At 36.8% G+C, this 23,537-nt stretch overlaps 1 protein-coding gene across 1 annotated transcript in view; it reads right to left on the bottom strand.

Annotated features, from left to right (window-relative positions):
- The window catches only part of LOC121726804 (lachesin-like), an 85,019-nt gene that overhangs the window by 30,986 nt on the left and 30,496 nt on the right, over positions 1 to 23,537 (bottom strand). Inside the window, exons 2-3 of the mRNA XM_042114336.1 lie at positions 7,538 to 7,635; positions 3,136 to 3,340 (exon numbers count right to left, since the gene is read on the bottom strand). Of these exons, the coding sequence (XP_041970270.1) occupies positions 3,136 to 3,340; positions 7,538 to 7,635 (303 nt within the window). The remainder of the gene's footprint in view (positions 1 to 3,135; positions 3,341 to 7,537; positions 7,636 to 23,537) is intronic.

Below are 23,537 nucleotides of genomic sequence, written 5' to 3'. Positions count from 1 at the left end.
TTTTAAGCTTGTAATCAATAATGGTAACAGCTAGGCACTTGAAATATTCACAAAGTCCTTAATTATATTTGTAATTTATTAAAAATGTTTATTATTAAATTTTTAATTAGGTAAATATTTAAGGGGGGCTCCCATACAAGAAACACAATTTTTGCCTACTTTCGCTCTATACCGGTACGGAACCTTTCGTGCGCGAGTCCGAGTCGCACTTGGCCGATTTTTTAGTTCTCTTCTGAATATTGCTCGTACAATCTCATTTATTGTTTTAAGAAAACTCGGAAGTTCTATAGTTCAATATAGAACTTCCGAGTTATGTTGCCAATATTGTTATTAATTCGGCCATAATATTACATTATTGTCCTTGCAATATACGGAGTATACGGAGTAAGTAACTGGCGCCAGTGCACAGGCAAGACAGCGCTGACCGCACACTGCCATCGTGTAAACGATTTTCGAGACAGTTCAGTACTGTCGGACAGCGCATATTTTTCATATTCTCGACTACTGACCGCGTGTAAACGGTAGGCGACAGTTTCTGGCGTCAGCACTGTCTCGGCACTGGCGCCAGTTACTTGCTCCGTATAAATCAGCCCTTGTTCTAATCATAATTATTTTCTGTGGTAAATAGTAATTATTAAAATTTAATATTGGTTATTTTAAATACTTACTTAGTCGGTCGGCAATTAAATACAAATTTCGCAAAATAAGTTTATTGTAACTTGCTTGTGCGAACATAAAGAATTGAATGTGAATCGAAAAAATGACGAAGCAAAAACATAAAACTTAAAAATGTGAAGGGTATTTAAAACATTAATTTGCCGGTGCTTGTAAAATATAATATTAGCTATTGATATTTGGAAACCGCTTACGAACATTGGTTTATTTCATCATCAAAATTCACGTTCAATATTAATTTTGAGCTACAAAATATCACGACATCCGATTTAAACTGCGGTCGGACAATTCCCCGGAGCGTTGTGCGGGGACGGAACTTAGCGAGGTTGTAAAATCTTGGCCGTCCACAGTTTTGATATTCTAGGTGTTAGCAGTTTCGAAGCTCAGAATCAGAAAGGCTTTTACAATTTAGCTTTATTTCCACTTGCATTCAGTTTATAGTTGTTGAAGGCTGTGGTTTGAGGTTCCGAGTGCTCTTTTTAAAGGAAAGTTAAAATAACATACACGTAAAGATGCTGTATAAAAGATTAATTGTTTTTAAAGTAAACCAAGCATACATTATTATTAAAACTGGATTTATATGCATCCGCGCGAACGAGCTGTTTAGCTGCACACCGCAAGGTCACAAGCAATGCGCCACTATTTATTCGTTAATTTAATGTATGTAACGGTTTATAGCAGCATGGGCACGCTGTTATTTAGATACAATTGCTAATTGTGATCTCGCGATGTAGCCACGAAACCACGCGTTCGGACGGACACGTATAAATCAAGCCTTATGCAATTTTAAACTGTTAGACCACACTCACACGGCTCACACGGCATTGTTCTGCACGTTTCCTGCACGTTTTTTTTTTTTTTTTTTATGAAATAAGGGGGCAAACGAGCAAACGGGTCAGTAATTGTTATAAAAAACAAAACAATTTAAAATCTCTATAAAAATTGGATAACTATAAAAAACCATTTGAATGTTTTTCTTTCATCGGTTTTACTCGCGTTCGCAGATAACTAAGTTTGTGTCGGATCGAGATAAAGTCCATCCCGTCCACTTTCATCTATCCCGTATCCCTAACCTATCACGTACCTTTTAACAAATCTGCCCGCCGATTACATCTCACTACTCTTTCTTTCTTTCTTTACTTTTATCTTTTTTTTTAAATGAAATAAGGGGGCAAACGAGCAAACGGGTCACCTGATGGAAAGCAACTTCCGTCGCCCATGGACACTCGCAGCATCAGAAGAGCTGCAAGTGCGTTGCCGGCCTTTTAAGAGGGAATAGGGTAATAGGGGAGGGTAGGGAAGAGAAGGGAAGGGAAAAGTTGAGGGTAGGGAAAGGAATAGGGTAGGGGTTAGGGGATTGGGCCTCCGGTAAACTCACTCACTCGGCGAAACACAGCGCAAGCGCTGTTTCACGCCGGTTTTCTGTGAGAACGTGGTATTTATCCGGTCGAGCCGGCCCATTCGTGCCGAAGCATGGCTCTCCCACGTATAAGCATGGCTCTCGCACGTGTTTTTGCAGTATACGTCTTAACGAATAAAAAGTGGCGCATACAATGTTTATACTCGTAGAACCATTCACACGTCGATTGTAATGCACGATTTGTTGCAGTACAGTCGGCGTATGAATGTTAAGACGTACACTGCAAAAAAACGTGCTGGATTGCGCCGTGTGACTCTTACATGCATTTATGTCTGTGATTGTTTAGAGATCGTATAGTCGTCTAGTTCCTAGAAAGTGCAACTATTTGCGTTTAATTTGCGAGCGTTCCAAGTTGCATGTAAGTTTACTTGTGGCTTGCAACTTGCGCCCTAACTCACTGGGACACCAGTGGCGTTGGAGTCGGCACAACTTAACTAATAATGTACACACTACCCAGTACACAGGCTATAGCTATGTGAAGGTATTGGTTAGCTTCGGCAACTAAGCCGGCTAAATAGCCGGCTTCTGTGTGGTACAAAAGTGATATCCGTTTTATAAACAAGTTGAAAGTACGATTTATAACAATTGACAATAATAACTTTGCAACTGAGGTTAAAAAAAAAAATGTCTACTAAAATTACGTAGTTTCGTGTCTTGGGCTCTTTAAACTTATATGTCTTCAGTTGCAAGTGTAGCGGTCGTAATATAGTTGTAGTAATATTATGGAGTAATAACAGAAAACTGGCCATACATGGTCTGCTTTATCCAAAGGAGATTTCAATCTTGAATGACGTCATCCCCTAAAGTGAAAATACTTCTTCTTTGGAGTGTGCAGCCATTCTCAATGGCTCGTCTATTGAGATTACCTCTTTAGGATGGGACGTTTAAAATGCATCGCATTGTATCACCTCGAAAACTAACCAGATAGAAAACTCGTCATAAACGAGGTTAGTCATTAAGGTCAGTCGTTTAATACTTTGTGTGATTCACGCGGTGGTTCTTGGTGATCACCTGATCATGCAGGAGTCAGCGTCACTCACCCACAACGTGCAGCACGTGCGTCTGGCTCATCATGGGTTCGGTGTTGACCTGGCACATGTACCGGCCGCCGTCCGCCGGCGCCACGTCGCGCAGCCCCAGCGTCCACGAGCCGTCGCCGTGCGCGACGCTCACGCGGTGGTTCTTGGTGATCACGTGGCCTGCGATCGTCAGGATCGTCTGCGTGTCCACGCGAAGCCACGCCACCTGAAGGATGAACAAAACCTTAACTCCCGACAAAACAAATTACAAGGAAACGAAGGTATGAAATATAATTATAAATAAATATACCTCTGTAATATAATATAACTCTCAAATTCATTACTTTTTCTCTAGAGGCCAGTTATTAAAACAACGTTGAAACAGCAGATGGTGTACATATAAAAGACAAACATTTCAAAAGTTACTAATATTAATTCGACATTATGGAAACAGTCCTCTGCGTGTACAATATGTAACAGTATGACTGTAGTTAAATTAATCTGTAAGCAAATAAACTTCATTGCAGATACATTTAAACCGGAAAAGCCAATATGTTTAAACAGAGGGAGCTGTGACGTAATTAAAGGCTAGGCGAACCAATTTAGTCGTGGCGGTTTTTCGACGTGCAACACACATTTGTTCCGTGGACTTTACCGTTACTCAACTGGAATTCAACTAGCATGGCATCGAGCAACTGTTTACATTTAGTCTATTTAGAGACAAATTCAAAAGTTACAAAAGTTTAACAAAACTGACTGGACTGATTTCTCAATTTAGTTAAAAATAGCTTATACGAATGTTTTGTTACGGTTTACTATGTTTCTGAGTAACAGAGTAACAAATTCCAGACTAGCTATTAATTGTTCTGCGCTAAGAACAGGCTCTAAGATGACAACTGGTCCTAAACGTTTATATTTCTCACCGTACGTGACATTTAAACAAACCTTACGTGCTGTGTCTCAAGGAGAATAAAGTATCGTTTAAAAATAAAATTGGATCTAAGCGACGTAATTGTGTAACTCAGAAGCTTTGTAGAGTCTACATATGCATCGGACAAGTTCCACTACAGTCCCCTGTGCTGTCCCCTGAGTAACCCTGTCAGTCCAGTCCCCTGTCCGGTCCAATCCCCTGCCTCTTGTGCTACTAATCTCATTGTATGCAGGTCGCCTGACGCTAAAAGCCTTACCAGTTACGACATTCAGTGTAACTTGCAGTCGTTCTAAGGAATCACTAATGATAGCTGGAATATTGAAGCTAAGTTTTCGTAGTAAGGAAAGGTTATTAAAAGCATTAAAAGCGACACAAAATTCTCTATTAAAACAAGTGACTTTACGAAAAGACAATAAATATCTGTAGCGTTCTTGATTGACTACTCCTTTTACTTGATAATGAAACGATTGACTTGATATACTTGATACTTGATTTATTGACTGATATTGAATGATAAAATGACCCGGGTGTGCGAGCACGTGGCCTTGATTGATCGATGCGAACTGATTTTAATAAAATAATTATGTAATAAGCGCGTCCCAAACGCTGACTCCCTAAAACCTTAAAACTGCTTAATGTACGATATGGATCGTACAACATTTCAATGAAGATTATTTAAAAAATCGTCTGGTAAAAAGCCTATAATATATTTCTATTCTCTACCTCTGCGATTACACTAGAACATAAAATTACATACTCCGCTTAAACTTTTTTAATATGATGGTAGAATATTATGACTATTATAATAATTTATAGTCACTATGCTTCCATACTTACATGTGTATGGCCCACCTCTTTTGCTCCATAATTCGTTTATTAGGCAGAGACTGTACATTTTTCTAGGATAAAAAGTATCCTATGTCCTTTCCCGATACTAAAAGTATCGCCGTAAATTTCAGCTAAATCGGTTCAGCGGTTTGGGCGTAGAGGTAACAAGCAAACGGGCTGTCGAATTTATTATTAGTTTGGATTAGTATGGATGGTTTATTAATATTGCACGTCTTCTAATATAACCTCATTGCGTAGCCTACATAATATGGGATGCTGGGATTAAGTGGATTAAAGTTAATCAATACTATATTTCTACATGGCGCTACACTTTGTGGCCAATATAGTTTTTATCATTGCTATTTCTGCACGCTTCCCGCTTATCTATAATTGAATCTAAACTTTCTTGTTGTATTTGGGCGCGAAATCCGATGGCATTTTATGTTTGTTATAAACCACTATCGCGATAAGAAGCGTCCATTGTTTGGTCTATACTAATATTACAAAGAGTTTGTTTGTTTGTTTGTAAGGCACAGTTTATTATAGATCACGGGAAACGACAGACGCAAATTTTTGCGGTAAAATGGACGGTTGAGCGAAAGTTTCATTTACCCGGACAGAGCCTCGGGGAATTTCTAGTGGTAAATAACTACTATTGTTGATTTAACTCGAGGGAGTAAGTAGAGGTTTGATTGGGGTTATAATTTAATTAACATTTTAACGTAAACTCCACACCATTTCTCTCGAACACTTCATTTAATTACAGGTAAGTAATCATGAAATTCCTAAGTATGGCAAATTACAAGAATTAGGTTTCTGATCGATTAGTAGCGATGATGTTGATATTCGACAGCTCGTACACAGGGTGTTCTAGTGTTATAGTGCTCAGTCACGGCGCGAGGTCAATTTTCGTTATAAATTACTCCGAAGCCTCGACTCTCGAGTCCGACCAACTGTCTGCCCGAAATGATTAATGAAACTCGCTCTCGAGTTTTTTCTTCTTAAAACTCCTCTGTCATGTTTTATTCAACTCCCCCGGATGTAATAAATGTTCTATATTTCTTTTATATTTAAATAAATCGCCATTTTATACGAAGTCCGAGGGTTGAGATTTTACTTTTAAATGGTTATTCTAATTGAATGAATTAAATTGAGAATAGGCGAATTAGAAGCGGCCTTTTACTGGCTGTTGGATTTTATTTTTATAGAGACTGAGGAAATTTAAGTTACTTAATTGTTGTTGTTGTTTAAAAAAAAAACTGCCCCAGGCATTATATTGCCTACTCGTAGATACGGCTCGGACAGAAAAAATCTGTGTTGAAGTTTAACACAATAAAATAACTCATTCGGCGTCGTTGCTGATGATAAGCTGTACATTAAATCGCATTTCCTTTATCACACTAAGCGAAATTGTTTGATGAATTTATTTCGCTTAAATTCATTGTTGTAATAAATTTGATCACGTTACCTTGTCTCCCCGCAATATACAATCCCCGGAGTATAATTTCATCGGAAGGCTTCACAATGGTCTGGTAAAGGTTCCCATTTTGTTTTGAGTGCTAATTATATTATTAACTCGTTCTCGCGTTTCGTTCTATTGTTTTATGAATATATTGTGTACACAATAGGCACGTTTTGTGGTAACCGAAGCGATTTTCAGTTTGGTAATTAAAGCTGGTGGGTAGGTATATATAATTTAATTTGGTTTTAATTCAAATAACTAATTAAACTCTCTATCTATGCCTTTGGTGGTTTATAAATTCTATTTATTTTATCAAAGAATTACAAATGAATTGTGGAAACTACAGTTCATTCACGGATTGATGTGAACCGTCTATTGATTAAATTAAGTGAGTGTTATACGATTGTCACTTCTGTGACTGACTTTCACGCTATATTCCATATCAATGTTTAATTTATGTTTATAAATATCCTTAAACCAGCTACAAACAAAATGGTTGAAACAATTTTATTCGGAATTGGTGATTTTTAGCCCAGTACTTGGAAAAATTTTTGGTGACGCTAGTTTCGACCGCGCAGTTAAGGTACCGTTCCGATGCCACCTTATGACATGTACAGGCTATAGGTTTCATTTTACTCTACGTTATCAGTTTTTACGCTACAAGCAGCCGCAGCGGCACGGATCGCTTATCCAATTTCGGTAGAAAATTAAACTTATCAAGTTATCACTTAAGTGATATGTCATAAAGTGGCATTTTATTAGAATTTTTGTCGGTTGCAGTTACACGCGGCAAAGATCATAAAGCCATTTATTATCTGGTCTCCACGACACAGGGAATCCTAGTGTGGAGATCAGAGTTTGTGTAAGATTAGCGTGTAAGTTTCTTTAAGCGAAATAAAGATTTGTTACTTTGTTACGTTTGTTACGTTTGTTTGTTACGTGTTACGCGTTATGCTAAATTCGATCTGTGATTTCTTACTCCGCTGTCAAACTTCTACTATTCTATGTACCATCGAGGAAATTGATTCCTAGGCAGTTGACGGACCTACGTCAATATATAATTGTGGTCGGCTTTTGTCAATTCAATGTTAGCTGTGATCAGTCAAATGGGTTTGACTTAACGCGACCAAATTACTTATAGTCCTTCATCTGCCTAGGAATCAACTTCTCTGATAGTACATATTAATTATAGCTTTTATTACCTTGAACCCCTGCAAGTCATCGACGCGGCAGGTGAGCGCGGCGTCGCGTCCCAGCGCCACCGTCACGTTCGACCCCGGACCCACGAACCGCGGGAGATCTGAAACAATTATATACTCTAAGTCATAAGCCGTAAGTGTTACTTCCCTGTAGCACAATGTGTAACATGTAATGTACTGTACCAAACACACTTTGGTATCGAGAAACAGCTACTTACATAATAAGCTGACAATACGATTTTACGTTGATCTAAGCATAGGTTAATCACAGTCATAAGAAGTCAGACAAGTCAATTAGCATAGAATCAATCAGTTACTAGGTAGTGGCTATCATAACTAAAAGTGAAATTGAATGGCTTTGAGTGTGTCGATTTTGGTGAAAATGTTAAAACCATCGTTTTTCGCCTGATATTATTAGAGTAGTTGTTGAACTACGTCAATATCATTTTATTATATTGACGTAGTTCAAATTTATTTTCTATTATAATAGTATTTTAAAAACATAAAACCGACTTCAAAATTGTACGTAAGGCCTAGCGCGCACCACGACTTTATGCAGCGCGATTATTTTATCGCAGAAATACAACGTATGAGTTAGTATGACAGTGCGCGCACATGCGAGTAAATAATCGCATGTGCGCGCACTGTGTTGTTCACGATTGCTCGATAGTTTTACTCTAAGGCGCTTTACAGACGACGGGGCGGGGCGGGCCGGTCAATTTGGCCGCGTACGCCCGTCGATTTATGCGGCTGCCCGCACCGCGTATATAAAGCACACGCCGTCTGCGTTACTGCATGTAAGCTGGTTTGTGTGATCCACGGCGGGCAGCCGCAGACATGCACCGCCAGTGCCCGCCGGGTACCAGCGGCGCGGTCTTTTTGCCCGCCGTGTGCGTTGGTAATATAGGATTCCATTTGTGCTATTGTTCGCGGCAAAATTGATCGGCCCGCCCCGTCCCGTCGTCTGCAAAGCGCCTAAATCGATATATTTAATTCCATCAAACCGGCTCGATGCGAGCCTTCGAGCTGTGAGTTTTGCGGTCGACACAGTTAAACTATTACTGCAAAACCGTATGTGAGTAATTAGCATAAAAGGATGAGTCCAGTATTGACGAATTTTCTTTTTTTTTCTTCTCATCCTTCTAAGTAGTAAATAAAGACAAGCAACTTGTACGAAATCCTTGGTGAAAGTGAGCAAAGATCACATCAGATTTATTTATAGCAGTGCGCGCACCGTACTCTCTGCGATTTTTCACAGCGCGATTTTGAAATCGTGTCGCAAAAATTAAAATCGTGGTGCGCGCTAGGCCTAATTGAGAATTGAAATTGCCTTATCTCAAACACTACTAACACTGCATGTTTCATCAAAAACCGATTTTGATGAAACATGCAGTGTTCCCTAAGTTGAATAATAACTAGTACATCAAAAAAAGAATTACTCAAATCGTTCAAGTCCGATTTGAGTAAGTAATTCTTTTTCCGGAGATATGCGAACACAAACATAAAAACATACATACATAATACATACAAATATACACTTTTGAAATTTGGCATATTTGTTCAGACACTGAAATAGACTGACATAATATAAAAAAACTGGGCAGTTCTGGAAACATTACATATATACACGTCGAATTGATAACCTCCTTTTTTGAAGTCAGTTAAAAATACGGGCGTCATGATTGTTAAGACGCAATGCAGTCATAATATTTTAACCCTTTATTTTTCGCTACACAAAACGGTATTTTTTGGAAAGGATAACAACGCGTTGATTGTTAAATATTGTGTCGGCCCCGCGTGCGACTGACAGACCGCCACAAAAGATATTCCCGATGTTAATAATTGGATTCAGGTCGGATTTCATTAAAATTCCTCAAAGGTATAATGGCTCCAAAAATTGATTGTAAATATGTTGATCACGCAGATTTCGGACGTGTAAATTACGTATGAAATTTCATGGAAATCGTTCGCTACTCAAATTAAAAAGATTATTGAAAACACAGGGTATATGGACACGGACGACGCGGACGTATAAATACGTCAATGTTATTGGATATCTCCAAGCACGTGAATGGAAATCTCGAAACATTACAAAATTACGCCGAAATGGAGGCGTTTCGATATTTCAGAGCCTCTACTTAGCGTAGTCTCGTATGTTCTCTTATGTTTGGAGAATATATAGCGATACTATTCAGATGTTTAACTTGACTAAAATATATAAATTCGATTTATCAAATCATCCTACGACATCGTAGGATGATTTGATAAATCGAATTTTCGCGAAAATTCTAGGGATTTCGCGAAAACACGGATTTATCAAATCATCCTACGACATATACATTGAAAGTACAACAGTAATGTACAATCTAAGTAATAAAATATTTTCATACAACACGATCTGAATCATTCGTACACAATCATACGCACACGGGCACGACCAAATTACACTGCTGTACATATATCTTGTATCGAGTTGAATTATAAAGTTGAAATAGAAAAATCCAATCTCCAAATCAGATAGCGCGAGGAAGCATCTAGAAAATACTGTTAGGTGACGCCAGTTTTAAACAAAAGTTGGCCGTTAATTGAATTAATCGGTGCGCGCAAACAAAGGCGGAAAGTTGGTCGATCCGTCACGCGACGCGGCGCTGCGGACCCCGCGCGACCCTTTGTGTGACTATTTATTATCTCCGGTGTCTTTTCGTTCGAAACTTTTCGTTTATTGTTCTTTAATTGAGTTATGGTTAAATATTTCTGGACTTTTTTTATCGTAAAAGAAGAGTTGATATTATGCCGCACGGCGAAAATCAAATCCCTTAATGGAAATTTGGGGGCCTGTGATTACTTTGGATATCTTTTATCGTTTTAAGCTAAATCGTTAATATATCGTATAGCTATGCAAATTTTTGAGTACCGAAAAAGTTAAAGTCGTATAACGGCCAAAAGTACAGATCCCGTGCGGTATTACTTTACTATGACGACGAATAGAACTAATATTTAAAGAAACAATAAAGTTTATATAATATCACACTGTTATCAAACCCGCAGTTTTTTCTCCCGTAAAATCGTTTCACAGAACATCGCTTCAACCGAAAATGGAATAAAAGGCAAAAACCTGAAGAAATTTATAAACGTAACAGACGCTAATACATCCTGCATCGTGGAATCTTGATAGTTCCCTCGGCGTTATCATTTCTAGAGAAAACATTAAATGGATACGTGCAATTTTCAGCTCTATCACCGCAGCATAAAACCCCAAATGGTTCGACTGCAGCAAAACGGTACGACAACACTAAACGCTTTAAACATTTGTTTCGGAGTCCATTATTTTACGCGAGTGTGTTTTTTCCTATTTACATCCACATTTCGTATTTCTCTTCCTCTATAGAGCATAATTGGTATCTTTTTGATTACTTTTTCATATTGTTTTAATGTCGCCGTGAATTTTGTCTACTCCGTTTTAATTTTGTACGAAATGTTTGCATCATATTTTCGGGAATAATTTTGAAATGTACGTGCTGTTGCTAAAAGTTGAGTTTCATGTGCAACATTAGAAGGAGGTCACTCATTTGTGACGGATCGTTACGACCTTTCAAATTAGTGATTGCTAATGGTACCTACTTTGATTAAAATATATGATTATATTGCTTATTGAGTTCTGATACAGGTAAAATAAGCATTCCGTTATTTTATTCATATTCAGTTTATTGAACTTTAATATTGCCAAAATGTAATATTGAAATAATATGAATACTATTTATAACGTAACGTAAACGGCCAATCCCATTTGATAATTAACCGACGTATCGGATACGCGATTAATTTGATATTTATTAATTGTGGATTACCCGAATGTATCCGGATGTACCCGGATATAACGGTATCACTCACGGATATAAAACAAACAAATCGTACCTTTAGGAGTTGAATATAATTCAGCGTTGTCCCTCGGGCTCTACAAAAGGTTCATAACGATCTCAACTGTGGGTAGTTGATAAATCCACTGAGTTATAACTCAATAGCAAGTATTAATTGCCAAAAAGCGTTTGTCAGGAGACGTCGGATCAGGCAACTAGACTACTAACTTACAAAAGTCATTGACCGTAGGCCTTTGCTTCCGACACGAGTGTGCGCCGCTATTGTCTTAATCAAAGCATTAATTATTTTCGTCTTAAAATAGATAATTTTGTAAATCATCTTTATCCGTTCTTGCTATATCGAGCAGATACTTTTAAGGATCGATTATTTCATACGAGTTGCGACTATGAGACGCCCAAAGGCCCGTTAGTGTCTAAACGCACTAGGCCGAAAATACGCGGCCGAAGTTCGGCATGTTTAGTGTTTACGCCTGCAATGTATTTTAAATAACTGATGACACACCATGCCGAAATTACGTCGCCTCATATTGTACGTGTAGCGCATTGCTGACGTAATCATGCCGAACTTCAGCCGCGTATTTTCGGCCTAGTGTGTAGTGCCACTTGGATTCTAATGAGCCATTCTCTTATATAAACTTTGGCCTAATTTAAAAATAAATTAATAATTCGCTAACTTTAAAAATTGGTCCCTTTTTTATTAAGTCAAAATAAAGATTTAGAATTTAGATTTCGACTAAAATACTTTAAGGTATAGAGGGAACAAGCCGCTAGTTTAAAATTCCTCGTAAACAAATTTAGTGCCTGATCAAATAAATGCATTTACCTTCTGAATGTGGGAAGTATTTAACATTCTCCGGTAATCACTTTAACTGCACGCGCTAAGCTCATAGTAAACATTTTCATTAAGTGAAGTGAAAATACCATTAACAAATTCCCCGCTTTTTCATTTTCCTCCGGCGAGATGTGTTCAGTTTACAGGAATTTCTCCATTTTACTTCTTATTTAACGCCTTCAGTCTGTGATAATGCTTCAATTTTATTTATTTTGTTGGGAATTTCTCAATTTCTACTTTACAGGGTGGAAGACGTGGAAGTTTTGTTTTAGCACTTATACTGCAAATACTTACAAGAAAATATAAACAGTATTTTTATTACAACCGTATTATGTTTTGAAAGCAGTTCAATACTAGAAAATACTGAAACCTTCAAACATATCGAAATATATTTTCAATTTACACAAAAACAGACACGTATGCATCCCAAGATGTTTTTCAATTACAGTTGAAAATAGTTCAAGTCGGAAAATACGTTTTCCAGCAGTCTGCGAGCTGCCAATACGAGTTCTGCCACAATACTCACTCTTGACCCGTTTCGCCACATTTTATACGTCTCAGAACTATTCTTTCATATTACGAGTGTACCTAACAAAGAAAACGTTATATTACACGGACCTTCGCTAGGAATTACCTCCTTAAATTTTATGGAGCCCTAAACGTTCGGCCCGATGTTTTTACCTTTACTTTTACTACGAATATATTAAGGTAACAAAATTTATGTACGAATCGTGCGCTACCTTCACATAAAACGTGTTAGCACGATTGAAATTAATTATCTTAATTTCGTAGTATTTTTGGCATTTTATTACGGGCTTGTTAGATGAAAAGATTTTATTTTTTGTATACTGCGTAGCTTTATTTGGTATTAAAACTTAGTTATATGGTATTAAAACTTGAATTTAAGGGTAAGCCTATAGACAGTTGTTAAAAAGCACATTTAGCCTAAAGGACATTGCCAATCCTTATATGGAAGTTGGCCCAAGTGCTGCCCACAATGAAGCCATGGTGCATTTTGTTCCTCAGGCCAACCCTAACCTGTACACCAAAGCGCTCGAAAATCTATCCCAGGGGTCAAGAGAAAAAAATTTTTGTTAGTAGTGAATTATTTATTTACGAAAAATGAATTTGACAATCAACTATTGCATAATTATTACTTCAGTTTTACATCATCATGTCAGTCACAGGACATCCTCTTCTATAGTTTTACATAATAATAATAATAATGTAAAGCAATATTATTCATCAATCGATATATACAATAATTAACATAAGTAATCAGTTGGCAACAGCTGTGGCAGTGACTATTACTTATTGTACTAATATTATAGTTATAAAAATGCTACACAATATTGTCATCGATTATAATTCCGTCTAAAAAAGGAATAAGGCCGTCCTTATCGCGTCGAGATGCCTAGCCCACCCCAAAAACCGTACTATGCACATGGTAGGTACATATTTGTTATCGGAGCGGAGCAAACAATAGGCCGGTTTAAGGAGTTATGCGATACGTATGACAGGAATGAGTAAGGTGTGCATTTTGAGCGTGAAAATGTAATTAATTAAACAAAAAATACCTTAAACACCAGAAAAACCTTAAAAAATAAGATATTTTCAAATTAATAATTCCCGGAACCGATGTTTTTTTTTATGTATTGTAGTCCAAGGAGAACTAGTTGGCTCTACTCCCACGAGTGGGCACCACTTGGGCCAAAAATAGGAGACAACGAGCGAACGGGTCACCTGATGAATAGGCATTAGGCAACTACCGTCGCCCATAAAAACTCGCAACATCAGAAAAATTGTAAGTCCGTTGCTGGCCTTTAAAGAGATAATACGGTCCTATTGACAATTTACAAAAATCAATTTTCAAAATGGCCGTCCTCTATCTCGGCAATCACCTGGTGTTTTTCACTGTAAAGTTTTCTACGTCAATCAGAAAGGGGTGAAGCTGAAAAAATAATATAGATGTTTCACGCCTCACCTGCCAACTGCCAACTCCCAGGGTAATATTTATCCCTCCCTTTCCTTGTTCGCTAAATTACAACGGCTTAGTTTCGAGAAAAGTATACGTGACAGTTTGTTTTAGCGTATTTTGTCACGTTTCGAATATTATTTAGGTTAGTTTATTTGTGGAAAGTGTTTTGTTGTTATAGTAAAGGTTCCCTAGAACATTTTTTTTCATGAGTAGCTACATTATGACAACACGAACAAAAAATTCTCGAAAGTGGGCTACCATTCTATCTCTGTTACCTATAACAGAGATATAAAGGATTTAATATTTTGATTTGATGATCCTAAAATATGGATTTTATTTATAGAACAATGTTACACTTAAATTATGTAACTATTAACCTATCAATATACAAAAAATCTGCTGGATAAGGTTTAAGTGTGTTTTAGGGTTCCGTAGTCAACCAAATTTTGTTGTTCTAGGGAACCCGGACTATTATAAATGTAAAGTATCCTACTTCACATACTTTACTGTCTATTACAGTCGTCAGTTTACAGTACGGTAAAATAGAATAAAGCTATTTGAGTTTTTATGAGTTTAGCCTATTATATTTAGAGAGTTAACCCGAAACAATCAATGAAACTGCGTGAAATATTACATCATATCAGAGACCAGCCATAAATATATATTTATTCCTTTATGATCAAAGGATAATTAAATCAAGGAAAATTAAAGTCTTCGTATAACTACATCAAACAGGAATGATCCTATAGGTCTCCTACAATCCACCTGTAAATTTTAACTAAGTACCATTTTGAATGCAGAATTTTATTGAATGTTAATAATTAGTATGTACTTTTAGTAACAAAATAAATGTTTGAAATCCACACGTTGATTTTATCCACGCACCATAACATCCATTTAGATTTTAGTTCTATACGAGTTTATTATCTAAACAAGCTTCATAAATTGCTCAAAATCTCGTGCTCGTTTAACATCGCAAACACAGAATCACGTAAAACCGTTTATATCCCTTATCTGAGGAATGAACACGTTTAAAGTTCGCGACAATCTTCGTTCATTCGTTCATTTATTCGTTCGTTGAGAGTAATGAGGCGGAACAATGAGATATGGAAATGGAATATTGTTTCGTGCGATTTGACGCGATCGACGAAAAAACGACGATGAGAGAATATTTGGTTTAGTGAATCGTTTATCTGAGAAGTATTGATGAGTTCAGATTAGTAACTTCGTACGTATGTACGAAATAAAAAAAAATACTTAAAAATAACTTAAAGGTATGAACTGTATAGTATTATACTGTATAGTATTATACAGTTTATACCTTTAAGTTATTTTTATTTTTTTATTAATTTGCATTGTAGTGACCTCTTTAATTCTCGTTTCAGGGCAAATGAATCCTCAGTCTCAAGTTCTGTATGTTCAAGTACATACTTGAATGTGCTTATTATCGGCAATGATAAAAGAAAGAAAATAATTATTATAAGTCAATGTTAAAAGAATGTACGTATGCCTTCTTCTAAATCCAAAAGTTATTTTTAACAAAATAAAATTAAAGTGATTTTCTACTACTAAATAAATAATTGAATAGTTTAAAATTTTGGGCGAGCGAAAGCTGTTAAACAATTTACAAAACTTTTAATCTCTTAATCCGAGCGATTTGAATAATTTGTTCATCATGTTTAGAGTTTGTTAAATAAATTTTGTTAGGAACAGCTTGTTTATAGAATACTACAGATGTAGTATTCTATATCAGTAGCATTATGGTTTTATTGATATATAAATAATTGTGTTTATTTAATTTGCTTCCATATCTTGTAATATTATGGAGAGACCGATCGCAACCGGTCAAACTCGGATCGCAGGCCGACCCGACCGGACAGTATGGAAATGCACAAAACGAGTTTCGTCAAATCAGTGTGCGTTACTTAACCTGATTAAACCAGCAATAAAAAAACTGGATCAAAACCAAAATTGAAATAACTGGATCAGATTAAAATCAAAATTAACGAAATCACAATCAAACATACACGTTATAGAACTATTGAATACCACGAAAACAATGCCTCCACCTCCACCTCTTTATACAAAATTCATGACGAAATCTCCGTAAGCGATCGCCGTTTAAATTTGAATAGCGTTTAAACTTGAGATATTTAAAGTGGCCGAAAGAAAGTCAAATTGGCCGGCCAAGTCCACCGGTAAGTTTGCTCAACTTTGATCGACCACAAATGACTTTGGAAGTAATTTCGCACCTCGTCCGAGCGCCACACTGTAGTGCTGTCAAGAATATTCTCAACCGCATCCGAAAATGTAAAGCATTTTCGGATGCGGTTGAGAATATTCTTGACAGCACTACATATCGATCACTTCAATATTTTGCGTTTGAAGACGAATAAAATAAAAGCGGACTTTTTACAATGTGAGCTATTCACATAGGACGTGCAGGCATTGTCGTCGTTAGATGCACTCACTATCATAATACTTTCAGCGTTTCACAGTGTTCTATTTTTTAAACATAAAATTTTAAGATAATATTAACAATTATTTTGTAATAGACGTTAATGTGAGAAATAATCCGCATCCGAATTCAGTATTTAAAAAATGTTTCGCATTCGAAACAGCCCTAGTATCCGACGCTGCCCACGCTGCCCCACGCTAGTCGACGCCGTAACACCCAACGTGTTGTGTTAATAGCTCGCTATTTCGGTGTCCTGTGGAACTGACAACGTGCCCTGTTGTTAGTTTTTGTTCATTGAATTCGGGATTTTACAACTTTACGTAGTTGGAAGTTTTAGGTTTTTATTTGGTTTGAAATAGAATAACGCGGTAAATATTTGAGTATTTAGCGGGGTATTGTTTGATCAAAATGTCGACAAAATATAATATTTAGTTTATTCAGAATCGGCCTCAAAGGATTTTGTGGTTCACGAGTAGAATATTTTGTAACAATAAATCAATTGATAATAAAAAAAAGATTATATTATTTAACAAAACTATTGAAGTTACTGATTCAAATCATAACAGTGATCTTCTGGCAAGTATTATTATTGGGAACAAAAACGAATAATTGAAATGATATCGTATAAATGTTTAATACCGCTTACAGATGGGTATTTAATGACCATTCATATACAAATAATGACGTCCTTTGACCTTCGGTGGCCATTAATGGCTTTTGACGGTCCCACATAGTATGGCTTTTAATTAATTCAAGGAAAATTCTCCAAACTCCATAATTTGGGGATTTCTCTTTTAATCTCGTACAAAAATCGGCTTTCATTGGATCCAGGTTAATTGGTTGTAGGATCGCGGGGGGAATGAAAGGCGGAATGTTTTGTCGAATTTATTTTCTACACACTTGCTGCGGTTTTCGTTTAAAGAAAGGAAGGAGAGCTCTCGTGAATGTAAAGATTAGCTTCTGGATCTTTGTACGTAAGAGTAAGCAAATAAAATATGAGATAATCTCCTAAAATACATTAAAATATAACGCTACGTAGGATGTACGTCGTTTTTCGTATGAACAGTCTTTTAGAACCAAGAATAGATAGATTTTGTCAATGTACTGAGTTCTTGTAATATACATTATACTGTTATTATGTTTAATCAGGGCGAGCGAACTCGAGACCTAGTATAATATCCCACAACTTGTACATTTTGTGATACACTTTACGGAAAAACTATCAGGCCTATTTATTTGTGCTTTAACATATTAACTTTTATTTATATAGATATGTTATCATCAGTCAGTCAAGGACAACTGACGACGCAAGCCCTCACAAGGCCATGCTTCGGCACGAATGAGCCGGCTCGACCGGAGAAATACCACGTTCTCACAGAAAACCGGCGTGAAACAGCGCTTGCGCTGTGTGTTCGCCGAGTGAGTGAGTTTACCGGAGGCCCAATCCCCTACCCTACTCCCTTTCCTACCCTCTCCTATTCCCTTTCCTTCCCATCCCTACCCTCCCCTATTACCCTATTCTCTCTAAAAGGCCGGCAACGCACCTGCAGCTCTTCTGATGCTGCGAGTGTCCATGGGCGACGGAAGTTGCTTTCCATCAGGTGACCCGTTTGCTCGTTTGCCCCATTATTTCATTTAAAAAAAAGGCTCGGTTTTTAGCTAGTATTATACATATATCCTATAGCTTTTATCCCAAGAAAAGGGCTGGAATTATATTTTCCAGCGAAAGCTTCAGCGAGTTCAAATATCTTATCCGACATTGGTATCAATGACAAAATTGAATTTAAAATTGCAATATGCGAGCAGCCGTCGTCGCCGCGACAGACAGATGCTACCACATACATTCAATACAATCATGTATTTAATTAAATTGAATATACATTGAGAACACCAATTCTCGTGTTTAACTTAACTTTCAATTTATTATCAATCAATTGTAAATAGACTTCATTGGTTTCATTTATTTTAAATAATGTAAAGTTTCATTAGATTTTTTATTTATTTATACCTGGTGTTTGTGATTGGCAAAAAGGACATTGACAGGGTTTGGCCCAAGTGGTGCCCACTCGTGGGAGTAGAGCCAACTAGTTCTCCTTGGACTACAATACATAAAAAAAAACATCGGTTCCGGGAATTATTAATTTGAAAATATCTTATTTTTTAAGGTTTTTCTGGTGTTTAAGGTATTTTTTGTTTAATTAATTACATTTTCACGCTCAAAATGCACACCTTACTCATTCCTGTCATACGTATCGCATAACTCCTTAAACCGGCCTATTGTTTGCTCCGCTCCGATAACAAATATGTACCTACCATGTGCATAGTACATAAAACATGACTGTACTAAACAGATCTTTCATTCGCGCTACAAATAAATAAACTCATTTGCCATATTGTGTTCTTGCTATCTGAACATTCGATTCAAAAAAGGTAGCAGATAATGCTATAGCTCTTTTCGATGGTGGTGGGCCTTGGCAGCCTAAAAATAGTTGCTGTTTATTAATTTTCAAATCTCTTGTCGAATAGAAAAGCCCCTGACCCTAGTCACAATTAGACTTATGACAATATGTAAAGGCTATGAGACTCATAACTAATCTGAGTTTATTTCAATACCTATAAACAACAATTAACTACTAATAATGTATACGCGTGTAATTACATACATAATAACGTCATAATCAAGTGACCGGCGGTATATTAGTATTTGTCAACGCGGTAATGAGCGCGGACGCGGCCCATCACGTATTCATATGTTTACTAATTAAGATGACGGATTGTAGCTAACATCATCATCATGGACCTCGAACATTACCGTCTTTACAAAAAATTATAATGATCAAGATTACTTGATTTATTAAAATACCACGTTATGCACTAAGAAAAGATTTTGTGATATTCCATTTACGGGGTGCAATTTTTTCAGTGAGAGGTGGCGAAATAAATTATAGATGATCAATGATGAATAATAATTAATAAATATATTATCAATGATATCTTTTATGCGTTCGAATCTTGGAAAAAAAAGCTAGTTGTAAATAAAGTAGTCGTTAAATTATACAACATTTTCTAACTTTAAAGCTTTTACAGGAGAGTTCTGAAATAAGCTTTTAAATGAACACAATGAAACACAGACTTGAGCCCAAAAACTGCTAGTTTTATGTAAAACCTAAAAAATAGCATTCATAAGAATAAAAAATGTGTTCCCGAGTTAATCCTCGTAAAAAGGTTGAGCGTTACCGGTACCCGCGTGCGGCCACGAATTTCTCGATGGTCAGCCATAGCGGCAGCAGAAGCGAATAGCGAGTTAAAAAATTACTTTATTTGTTAGAATTTATCTTTAGTTTATTAGATTTCTGTAACATACAAAATATTATAAATATAAAATACAAAATGTTAATGATGTTACTGAAAGCTCTCTCATCTATTGATTATGGATCGACTCACTGTCTAGCGGAGACAATTTTGGTAACTGTTGGGTTTTTTATCTTTGTTGCATTTATTAGTAAATGTTTATTGTCTGGCTTGTCTTTCAATTAATGCTTTTCCAATGTGTGAGATTTTTGTAATTGGAGTCGCTAAATAATAATCATACCGTTCGTATTATCTTACTTTTGGGCTATTAAAAGAGTGGATACTTGCAACGCTAATCGCCTAAACTTTCGCTCTTTGCATGGCCCCAGTCCGGTGACGTATGGTGGCCGCTGCCCGCTGACTTCATCCCGGAGTTCGGAGTCCGGGACGGATGGACGCACTTACGCGATATATCGTCCCGCAGACGTACGCAAACGGTCTCTGTACATTTTTCTCTTTTTTACCGAGACGCTGTTTCTGACGGTTATTTTTCAGACGTCTGCCGTAATATTTTGTTTTACGAAAGTGTAATTTGTTTGACGGCTTACGAAGTATCCTTGAATAAACTATCTGAATTTACATTATAATAAAGAAATATATTTCTTTACTATACTACAATAATATATTATTGTAGTGTTACTCTTGTGTATTGAGTTTTCAAGAGTCTTGAAAGAAATTGTACATACCAAATTAGTTTTCACGACAATTTCTTACCAATGTTGTTCTCGTTCGCGCATACAACTTCCGTCAATATAATTAAAAAGTGAGATAAATAACATGGCAAAATAACAAAATGACAAAAATTAATATATGAAACACAAAATGTGATGTAAGGAGTATACTATATTTACTTTTTTAAGTAAGGGATGGTAAAGACGAACAGCACAATAAATTGAGCAACGTAGCCTTCGAGCATTACCGAGTGTACGGTTACACAATAGTCTTTCACGATTTATGGCCCCAATCATGGCGGACGGCTGCAATTGCCCGCTTAATTAGTAATTTATCTGTGGCTAACACTGCCCGTGTTTAGTGCGTGTTAAGAGAGATAGCGATTAGTTTGTTGGACGACAGCGGCGGTAGATGTATGGGCTACAGAATAGCTAGTCAAATTGCTGTCGACAATTTAGACGGCAAAGTTGGGTACCACATATTGTGTAGGATTTGGCATAACGTGGTGCTTGAAATGCCTTATGTCAAATCAGCAAATATGTATATTTTGTCTTATAACAACGCTTTCATATCATTATAATATCATAATTGGCACAAATGGCCCCAATCAAAATCTTGGGCAATCAAAAGCAGATCTAAATTCCAACTGACATAGCTTTTAACTTGCACCTCTCCAGCCAGAACAGCTCCAGTCACGACGTCAAATGACCACCAGCGTCGGGTTTCATACCTCTCCCCTTCTTAGCTCACCCCACTTTCGCTTTAATCGATAATTTGGAAATTTAGGATTTTGCATCTTAAATATTTTGCACTACATTTAAACCCGATAAACGGACTTTACTTTGTTAAATTTTGCTAGCACTAATTCTATATAAATATATATAACTCAAAGGCGACTGACTGACTGACTGACACAGTGATCTATCCACTGGACGGATCGGGCTGAAATTTGGCATGCAGGTAGATGTTATGACGTAGGCATCCGCTAAGAAAGGATTTTGATAAATTCCACTCCTAAGGGGATAAAATAGGGGATGAAAGATTGTATAAAATAATACTTCTTAACGCGAGCGAAGCCGCGGGTAGAAGCTAATCTGTAATACATCAAATTGGTCCCAATACGGCACTTTCTTTAGAGACATTTCAACCATGCCCTGTCCTTACGGCAGTTAAAGTTCAATTACTTCCAATTTGGCTGCTCACTACGTACCCCTCTATCCCACAATTCCCCTCCCCTGCACCACATACCTCACACCCCGCCCTCGCCCTGTCTCCGGAGCGAGTTTTGATGGGTACTATTACGGGACACTTGAGATTACATATTCAAACCGATATCGTCTTAGCTTACGGCGTCGACGGAATAATATACAGAATAATGAATGACGACAGGATTAATTTTAATCACAGTACATAATATTGTATGATATTATATTAAATAAAAAATTATGTTTGTTTCTTAAGACTAGAGACAAGAGGATAGAGTAATAATTATGTTAGCACAATGTCTTATTTCACAAAGTATTTCCTGAAGCGCCATCTGTGATTGGAAAGTAGCTCGGCGAAAAGAACATTCATAAGAAATCGTATTCGCATAGAGCCTTTTACAAAAAAGATGGAATAGGTATATACTGATAAAGATAAAGAAGTTATACAAGCACACACTTACAGAACATATGATTTTCTTCAGTATTTCATACTGGCCATGTAAGTTTAAGTTAAACTCACACACAACTATGTATTGACTAGGAAAATATCATCTATCTATCGCGGTTCTTGAGATACAGCTTGGTGGCAGATACACAGTGAACTCTTAAGTCTCAGTAATAGGGACCTATTTGCTACGGGTATCTTAAAAAGTTATGTAACTATTTCAGTATACTAAAAATAGTAACTTAATATATTTGTGATTAGGAGCAAAAAGGCAAATAAAAACTGATATTCAGCATACTTAAAATGCGTGTAAAATAACTATTTAGTCTGACAATATTAAAATATAAACATTAGAGCTACAAAATCGCAAGAAATCCGAAATTCCTTTTACGTTATCTGCCCCTTTATACTCCTTACCCGAAATCAGGTAGACGCCGTGTGAATACCAAATAGGTTTAAAATAAGATACTTATATCGGCGCAAAATAGATAAGTTCCAAATTAGAGTCGGCCGTCGGTCGGAATTTTAATACTTCCGAAGTACTTTCATAAACTGGTTTCGGAAAGTTTCTGAAAATTTCTTGAGTGAATCCGATTGAAACAACAGAGTTGAGCGGTTAATTCCGAATTATTAGCTCATTTCAGCCGTCGTAAGTTTTAACGAGAACAAACGTTGTCTATTATTAATTTCGTTTCGTTGTAACTTTAGATTTTGACAAATGTTTGAATATGGTATGATTTACACGAGGCGTCCTTAGCGGGACGATCAATTTTGTTGCCCAATATTACGTATGAGCCCAATATTATTGACGGTTTAGGGTTAATATTGAACATTGCCATGTCTTTCAATCTTTGTAAAATAAATTATTGTACAATAAAATTGTATTTAATTTTATTGTACGTTTAGGGGGTACATTATCATTTATCATTTGTTTTAATAAAAATAATACCCCTTTTTTAAATAAGGGGGCAAACGAGTAAACGGGTCACCTGCTGAAAAGCAACTTCCGTCGCCCATGGACATTCGCAACATCAAAAGAGCTGCAGGTGCATTGCCGGCTTTTTAAGAGGGAATAGGGTAATAGTTTAGGGATGAGTAGGGCAGGGGTTCCGGTAAACTCTCTCATTCGGCGAAACACAGTGCAAGCGCTGTTTCACGCCGGTTTTCTGTGAGCCCGTGATATT

Source organism: Aricia agestis, chromosome 5 (genome assembly GCF_905147365.1).
Source record: "Aricia agestis chromosome 5, ilAriAges1.1, whole genome shotgun sequence".
Classification (NCBI taxonomy): domain Eukaryota; kingdom Metazoa; phylum Arthropoda; class Insecta; order Lepidoptera; family Lycaenidae; genus Aricia; species Aricia agestis.
The sequence above is the reverse complement of the archived record's forward strand: the minus strand, read 5'-3'. Positions and strand labels throughout refer to the sequence as shown.